Source organism: Lolium perenne, chromosome 7 (assembly GCF_019359855.2).
Source record: "Lolium perenne isolate Kyuss_39 chromosome 7, Kyuss_2.0, whole genome shotgun sequence".
NCBI classification, from domain to species: Eukaryota; Viridiplantae; Streptophyta; class Magnoliopsida; order Poales; family Poaceae; genus Lolium; species Lolium perenne.
The window spans coordinates 223419085-223428101 of record NC_067250.2 but is presented as its reverse complement, the minus strand read 5'-3'; the positions used below and the strand labels follow the sequence as shown (position 1 = coordinate 223428101).

The window sequence follows — 9017 nt, the reverse complement described above, 5'->3', positions numbered from 1 at the left end:
TTGGGAAGAAGGGCCATGTGCGAGCGGATCAAAAAATAGCGTCCAAATCACAATCCCCAAATCTTCTATCTTGCGAATCGTCCAGTCGCTAGCGGCCGCGCGCCTCGTTCAGACGGCCGGCAAGACATGTATGCGCAACCAAGAACCTCAGATGGATTTGCATGGTTGCATGGCCTCGGACTATGGCGGCAACCGTCGCCGTCAGCGAGCTGATCCAGGCACAACCGAGGCCGGGCAGCCCGTGCGTGTGAACCACAAGCGGCTCTGATGCAGTATTCGGCAGGTCCGACGAGCAGATAATTTCGGCGAGCGGCGACTCGAGTCGCCCTACTCGCACTACATCACGGTATAAGATTTGGGGCATTTCAAAGTGCCCCAAATTTAAACCAAAGTGCCACTAATTAGCTATAGGGGCACTTTTTCAAGTGCCACCTTTACTTGCATCTCTAAAGGTATTTGTGGCACTACCTAGAGGCACTTCTCAAGTGCCACTAAATCCAATTAGGGGCACTTTTCAAATGCCACTAAATCCAATTAGGGGCACTTCTAAAAGCGCCACTAAATCCAACTAGGGGCACTTTGCCAAGTGCCACTAAATCTAATTAGGGGCACTTTGCCAAGTGCCACTAAATCTAATTAGGGGCACTTTGCCAAGTGCCACTAAATCCAATTACGGGCACTTTGAGATGTGCCCCAAAACCTATTTTGTGGCACTTTCCAAAATTCCTCAAAACCCATTTCATGTGCTCCTCACTGTCATACAAGAATGATCACATAATATGAACATTCATATTGTCATACAAGAATAAGAACACACAGTACCAACATATATACTGGCATACACACTGTCATACGAGAATCCAATGCACTTTGTTGCGTAATGATCAATTACACACTGTAAAACAGAGCTGCAACATAGTATGTAATCCATGTTCAATATAATACCTCACTGTCTCACAGAGCAAAACGGAGACGAAAATTATGACACTCTCAGTTTGTAGTAATTTGATTCAGCAAAACGGAGACGAAAATTTTGGCACTCTCAGTTTGTATACTGTCAAAATCATCACCATGTTTCCACTTCGAACATCATCACTGAGCAGCATCACCTTCAGTTGAACCCAAACGACTGAGATGGTACAGCATCAGTGATCAGCATCACCTTCAGTATTCAGCATTGTGCATTGAGAGAAGTAGTAATTTGATTCAGCAAAACGGAGATGAAAATTGTACTACAAAAAGCACGATTTAGCCAAGTAAACAGAGGTAATAGCAGGTAGGCTAAAGCTACAGAATTGATTTCAGCAGCAATTCACCATGTGCACATTAAATTCTACTGTATGATATGTAAAAAACTCGTGAATTTTGCCCAAAGTGTGATCATGGATGTGCATAAGCAAAGCCCAAGTTAACAAAGCAAAAAACTTCCTCCAGCATTCCCCGAAACGAAACTACAGGAAACCACAAAAACAACTGTGCCACTATGAAACGACTCTGAAGTGTCACAGATGTGTATCACAACTAAAACAAGGTGGTATTTACTGTTTAGGTGCTTTGTGTACGGAATTAGCTAGGAGATCTTTAACCATGGTTCAAAAATATTTCAGTGAAAATTAACCATGAAAAATAAAATAGTTCATAAATTTATATCACTAAATCCACTGCAAATGTCAATAAGAAGGTCTGTGTCAACTATCAATCTATGATGATTTCCATTATATCACAAGAACATGCTGAGACTTAAAGAGAACATCAATGGTCGATTTTGGTCTGTACATCAACGTACCTGGAACTGGCCACTTTTGGAATTCAAAAGAGAATTATATTTACAATAATTAACTTTCTTTCTTCTCATCGTACTCATCTTCTTCAATCAGCAAGTCTTCTTCATCACTCATGTAGTCATCTTCGAAACTAACATAGTCGTCTTCGGCTCACATAGTCGTCTTCCTCGCTCACATAGTCCTCTCCATCATCATTGATATCCTCATCTAAGTCACTGAAAAATGTTCATTCAAAGGAACATAGGGCACATAAGTTGAGATGCTCAATAAGAATTATCAGCTAATGTATAGTTTGTGAAAAACCAGAAAGGAAGAAATGGGCATTACATACTATGAGCAAATTGTACCTGTCAAAGAGATATTATCAACACAGATGCATATACTGTCAGGTGAGTTTCTACCATGCTGATACTGTCAGGTGAGTTTCAGTTTCAGAGTTATCCATGTCAATGAGAAATGAGAGCTTCAGAGTTGCAAACTAAAACACTAGTAGATGCTCATCGAATTAGTACTGTACTAACAGATATGCGCTTTTACCATAGTGCAACTTTAGTATCTGCAATGCAGTTTCCTCAAATTTATTTTATGTGCATTGAAGGATCCCTCAAATAAATTCTAATATGTAGATGGTTGAATATTATGGGCAGCTGTCAATTCTGAAAACAAATATGCTGGTGGACCTCAAATATAAACTTGTGAGTGTTTAATTGGACCTCGAACATAAACAAATATGTTTGGAGTTTCGGATCGACTGGTCATTCCTGTTTCAGAAATGGATGTACTACTATACTGGACCATCAAATAATAGAGAATGAATGATTTCAGTATTGGATCTAGTCCTTACCACCGTACTGATTGATTCTGTTTCAGCAATGAAATATTCTGAGTTGGATTAAGTCTTCAATCCGAATTTATCTCTTCAGCCTTTGATGATTCTGGGCAAATTTTAGCAAGCAGGAGGCCTTTTGTCTCTGAAGAGACGGCATTGAGGTAACTTGATCTACTATGTTCATTGTCGATTGCTCAAAGCCTCAAAGGTGACAAAGTGAACACATAAAATCAGATAAATTTGAAGGATCCCTCAAATAAACATCCATGGCAGTTATCTATATTATTTACCCTGACTAGATATGCTTGCCTGTGAAACCCCTATAGCTGCATTCAGTTGGTGAATAACACCAACAGGTTCAGACTGTATGCAACTACAATACTACAAATGCAGCTAGCATTCGAGTGGGTAAACGCCTATAGCTAGCATTCATGAATGCATACTCAAAGGAACATGATTCACACAAAAACAACAAGGAACACATGGCTTTCATTTCGAATTCCCACTTGATTTCATTCATTCAAAGGTAAACATAGATCATTCAAGCAGGAAAAAATGGAGGCATACATGATGTCCTGCAGACTGGGCACCGGTGGCGGAGGATGCGCCGGTGGCAGATGCTGCGCTGGTGGATGAGGGCGCGTTGGTGGCTGAGCAGCGCCAGTGGCGGATGCTGCGCAGGTGGCTGAGGACACGTCGCTGCAGGTGGATGGGGATCATGTCCTTGAGCCCGCGGATGTGCGAGAGCGCCTTGGGCAGACGCTTGTGGAGGAGCACCTCGACGAGGGGCTCCTTGTTGAATAGGTTGCCCAGGCGATCCACAACCGCGGGCGCGCCCAGGGGCTCCCCGGAGAGCGCGCATCAGGTGAAGCGGGAGAGGCGGGCCTCGTTGGGGTCGGCCTTGTCGGGCTTCTTCGCAAGGTACATGGAGAGGTAGCAGTCGCACGACTCGACGCAGGTTGACCCACCGTCGCCGTCGCCGCCCCCGCCGCAGAGCGCGCGGAGGCGGAGCTTGAGGAAGGCGGACGGCGGGAGGGAGGCGACGGGGGCGGATGGAGCGAACGGGCGGCCATCGGAGGTGAGGTAGAAGGAGGAGGAAGGGAGCGGGAGGGAGCGGAGGAGGTGGGAGAACGGGAGGTCGGACGCGACGGTGAGGTACCGCGGCGGGAGGGCCAGGTCGTCGAGGCGGAGGACCACGGATCTGGTGGCGGGCGCCATGGCTGGGCTAGGGTTAGGGTTTCGACTGGATTCTTGAGCGGAAAAAAGAGGAGAGCTAACGGAGACGACGGGGGATCGGGATGGTTCGGTGCAGCTTGGTCGGACTCGTATGAGGGAATAGCACTTCACACCACTTGTTGGTGCTAAAGTTGCACAAACCCACAACTTTGGTTTTGTTTTGCACAAACCACCAGTTTTCAATGTAATTCGTTGCAGAGAACACAACAATATGAATCAGGAAGACTAATAGGCTAATTAACAAATTGGGACCCACCTTCACGAGATAATCTCAATGTGACCCAACTGGTATGCTTGAATTCATCAAGTTAACTACAAATATTTAGCAAGAAAAAATGATTGACGAGACAGCCACATATTTATCAAGTTTAACCACACATCCATCTTGTACATAACATGTTTGTCAATTTTCCATCCAAAACATGGTACCATCATAAGAGAAACATGTAAATATTAGAGCATATCTAGCAGAGCCCGTAAAACAGGCCGAAACTGAAAAACTCCAGCGGAAATACGGGTTCGGGCCAAAACTGGGCCAGAACGGAGCCCGAACTCGCGGTCTGACCCGTATAACGAGTTCGGGCCCCCGAGAACTACGCGGCCGCCCCGTATTAAAAGGGGCCGCGGAGGGGAGTTCGGTTTCTAAACCCTACTCCCCTCCGCCGCTACCACTTCCGCTGCCGCCGCACCCCCTCCTCTCCGGCGAGCAATTCTGCCGTTGCTAACGCCGCTCCGCCGCTGCCGCCACCACCCCTCCATCCGCAATGGGCCGCCTAAGAAGCGTAGGTCGGGGAGGGGGTCAAATCGGCGGTGAGAAGCTAGCTCCGCGTCCGCCGGGTGTACGATCGGAGGAGGAGCACGCGAGGCGGCTGCGCTCCGATGGTTGTGGAAGCGGGCGTCACGGAAGTGGCCGCACGCATTCGCGCGCCGGAAAGCGCGCGAGGAGGCGCCCCCTGCCGGCTCGTGCAGCCTGCCGCTGCCAGCGCTTCCCTCGCGCGGCAACGGCAACGACGACGACGACGTAGGTGGGCTGCCACTCATCTGCGGGAGCTCGGCGGAGGTGGCGGCGATCGACGTGGCCGCGCTCGTGGTCACGTAGGTAGCGCCGGCGCGCAATAAACCCTCCGCCGCAAGAAGTGCCCCGGTGACAACCTGGGGCCTAATCTAGTAGATTTAGGTATGAAATTAATGAATGTAGCTCGTTCGGAGCCGGAGGTGCAGCTGGCCGTGGTGCAGCTGCGGGTACTTGTTGTTGTGGTGCAGGTGCCGACGTCCATGTGGGCGGCGCGCCGCTGCCGCCGCCGTCCCCACCCCCGTCGCCAGCTCGGTTGGAGGCTTGTTCGACTCCAAACCCGTCGATGTCTGGTTCTGCGGCTCCAAATACTTCATGGTCGGGGGGAAACTCTTCGGGCTCCCCCATCCCTGCCGCCGGAGCGCCACCTCTCCCACCGCCGGAGCCGCTCACCGGGTCGATGGAGCCCTCGCGCGGGTGGCAGCCCCTATCGAGGGTTTCCTATCGAGCGGAACCAGTCGGTCGGTCGAGTGGAGGTTTCCTATTGAGGCTTAGCGTCACTTGGGCTCCTACAGGTGGGCCCCAATTTATTAATTGGTCTATTAGTGCTTCTAATTCATATTGTTGTGTTTTCTGCAACGAATTGCATTGAAAACTGGTGTTTTGTGCAAAACAAAATCAAAGTTGTGGTTTTGTGCAACCTTAGCACCAACAAGTGGTGTGAAGTGCTATTCCCTCGACTCGTATGGCATGTGTCTCGCATGTCTAAAATGTGTTGTTTACGACGATCGTTACCTGCATGAACACGTGTAAGTGCTTATGTCTCTCACATGTACAATTATTATCTGCAGGACCACGTGTAACTGGGACCAAGTTTGATAAGCACTGTGTTTGGGAAAACAACCTAGTACTCACTGAAAACCAATTCAAGTACCTCACAAAGTAGGTTCGTCGGTTCCGAGAAAACCAATTAAATATTATGTGTACAAGATGAGCCAATCTTCTGTCATCTATAAGAATGGTTTGCAATTATTTCAACTCCATGCAAAAATTCTCAAAACTACTAGTACTTTAGGAAGAATACAAATATTGTATCCTTATGATGCTCCATTGTTCCTATTTTGCAAGGAATTTTCCGCCTGGTTCACAAAGAGGTACCTCAAGAGGTACCTAGATGATGCAATTATGATACCAGTCTCGTTTGTCTACTACAACAAGCTCCACGACGACAAGCTTTGCCCGGCTCCGGTGATGGAGGGACGAGAACAGCGGCGCACCTTTGACTCACGTCAGTGTTTGTAGTCATCGCTAGGTGGTCGAAAGACCTACTTGTAATTTTTATTACTTTTGGGTCAGTTTGTATTGCTATTGACGATTATTAATAGATCGCTGGAATTTTCGTAAAAAAAGATGAGGCTGGAACAAGATCTAAAGAGGGCAATGATGACAAGTGGTTGGGCGAAGGTTGTCAGGAGGTTCGGCTTAGAAGAAGGTAGCATCTACATCTTTTGTTTTCATGTGTAAACCAGCTTATCCTCCGATGTCCATGTTACTGACACTTGCTATTGGGAAGAACAATTAGCTAGCTATGCAAATAACCGAATGGCTGACAGCATCTTTCTATGTGATTCTGAAATAATGTATGTGCTCTCTTGGATTGGCAATAAAATAGCATTGTTTACATGGGTTAATCACCTAAAGGTGATAGTTGTTAAGTGAGTAATGATAAATTGTGGCATTTAGAAGTGCCCCAAAAGGTATACATCTATTGGGGCACTAGAAAAAATGCCCTAGTAGGTATACATATATTGAGGCATTTGAGAAGTACCCCAATAGATATACAATTAGGGGCACTTCCGAAAAGTGCCACTAATTGACTACTATTAGGCGCACTTTGACAAGTGCCACTAGGAGAAGTGCCCCTAATTCTATGACGTGGTGTAGTGTCGGTTGTACTCCATATGCGCCTATGCATACTTCGTAGCCGACGATTCGTCGATCCGGGACCAATGTCGCCGACGGAAAGCTCGGTCTCGATCGAATTCTGGCTAGACCGATCCGGTGAGAACTTTTATTTTTCTGTTGAGCCACACGCGGAGTTGAGAAACTATATAATGGGTGGATTTACGTGTGGAGGAGGCAAGAAAGTAAATGGATGCTTTGGTACCGATACGGAACCTGTGTTCTTGTTAGATTATTCGAGCTGGACTCTTTCGATATTGATTCCAAACCACACACGGGGTGGGACGGACGAAGGCTGACTTTACACACGGACGAATATACGTATAATGATGGAGGAAATCAAGGAAGATCATTATTTTCTTTTCTGAGAACAATCGGTTTCCTTATGAAACAAGAACGGATCGCAAGGTTTTCCTTTTAAACACGGAGGAAATCAAGGAAGATCATTATTTTCTTTCCTGAGAACAATCGGTTTCCTTATATGAAACAAGAACGGATCGCAAGGTTTTCCTTTTAAACACGAACAGATCGCGAGCGGGCCTGAGAGGCGACGGACGAAAGCGCATTATGACGGACCAAAACGTATTATGACGGACCGAACCACGGAAACGCTTTTCCCTTTATTATTAGGTATAGATAATTAAATTTTTATTAAAAATAAAAAATCCATTTTATATTTTTGTTTGATAGATTTCATTTTTAGGAACATTTTAATATCTCATTTGTATTTTTCTGAATTAAAATGGATTTTCTATTTATTTGCAAAGTTTCAGTATTTTCTGGAATTTGAATTAAACTAAATTTACTAAACACACACGTGTCTGTGCTACCCACAAACACAGACAAGTGGGCCAGTGCCACGCTGGCTGCCACGGTGGCGTCGAGGTGGCCACCTTGTGTGCCACCGGCGGCCAGTGATGGCGATCGCCGGCGTTCCCGTGGTCCCGCGAGGGCGTGCTTGTGCTTAATGGAAAGAGAACGCCGAGGTGAACCAAGTAGTGGTGGCGCCGCCTCCAAATGGTCGCCGGAACTTGGCCGGCGGCGAGACGGAGCGGCAGAGTTCGCGGTATGCGTGATGCGACGAAGCTAGGGGACGCAATCGAGCAGGATAGGCATGCTACGAGATTCAGGGGCTCACCAGGAGGACGCAGGGCTTGACGGCGAGGTCCGTGGCGGTCGGGTTCGCCGGAATTGACAGCTCCGGCCGTCGGAGAAGATGAGCTCGACGGCGAGGCTATAGCTCGCCCCGGCCCGATTCCTTATGCACAGAGAGCATATCGAGGACGGCGGAGACGATGATGATAGCGGCTTGGCTCGGGGAGGCTTCCATCGCCGGCGATAGAGATCACCGGTGAGGTCCAGGTTGCGGTGTGGAGAAAAATTGGGACGGGGGAGGAAGAAGAGGGCGACTAGGTTCGTCCAGAGCTTTATACGGCGCCTAGGCGCGTGCCTCGTCACGGATTCGGTCGAGGAGAGGGTGCCAGCACGAAGAGGAAGACGAGCACGGCGTCGCCGTGGCCTCCAGCACGATGGAGAGGATGAGGATGAACTCGTCCTCGATATTTTGGACGAAGGGGTACGGGCTGGGTTTTGGGCTCGTCTTGGGCTGCCTCTGGGCTGTGTGCTGGGCTGTGTGCTGGGCTGCTCGGCCAGGTGAGGCAGGTAAGCCTCCTCTTCTATATTTTTTTCTCTTTTCTTTTCTGTTTTATAATTCTATCTTATATTTATTATTTGAATTCATTTATGAATTCAATACTGTTTGTAAATAATTTGTAATGATGCTCATTTATTCAAGATTTAGTTTACTGACTATTGTTTCCTTGTTCTATTTTGAATTCATATTTTATATTGAATTACTTGCATATTTGTGAATGTAATTAAGATAACATTTGGACATAATCTTATATTTTTTACTTTAATTCACTTTCTATTATGCAATCAATTCTGTTTAGAATTATGAGAGTGGGTACTTTCATCTCAAAGTATTTCAGAGATTGTTATTATGTCTTGGTTTCCATTTGAGGAATTAATCACTTGCATATTATTTTATGTGAGCAACATTTTATTAGGGCTTTATGATTTCTATTACAACCCCCTTACAAAGTTAATGTTATTATTATCTTTGAAAGTATCTAGGGTAGGTATTGTTCCATCATGGTTGTGCTTGGTTACCAAAATAAATAGTTGATCACTA

General features: G+C 46.6%; 1 protein-coding gene across 2 annotated transcripts; it reads right to left on the bottom strand.

Annotated features, from left to right (window-relative positions):
- Window positions 1–851: 851 nt before the first annotated feature.
- Window positions 852–3935, bottom strand: LOC127313683 (uncharacterized). Of its 2 annotated transcripts, XR_011748262.1 has the most exons (3): window positions 3181–3935; window positions 1787–1999; window positions 852–1232 (listed from the first exon to the last, which is right to left on the bottom strand). XR_011748262.1 is itself a non-coding variant. In XM_071823301.1 (2 exons), exon 1 carries the CDS (start codon window positions 3829–3831, stop codon window positions 3475–3477), a length of 357 nt encoding a protein of 118 aa, XP_071679402.1. In that variant the 5' UTR covers window positions 3832–3935; the 3' UTR covers window positions 852–1999; window positions 3181–3474. The 2 variants fall into 2 exon arrangements, 1 of the variants encoding a protein (XP_071679402.1); XM_071823301.1 differs by having other exon boundaries at window positions 852–1999.
- Window positions 3936–9017: the final 5082 nt, after the last annotated feature.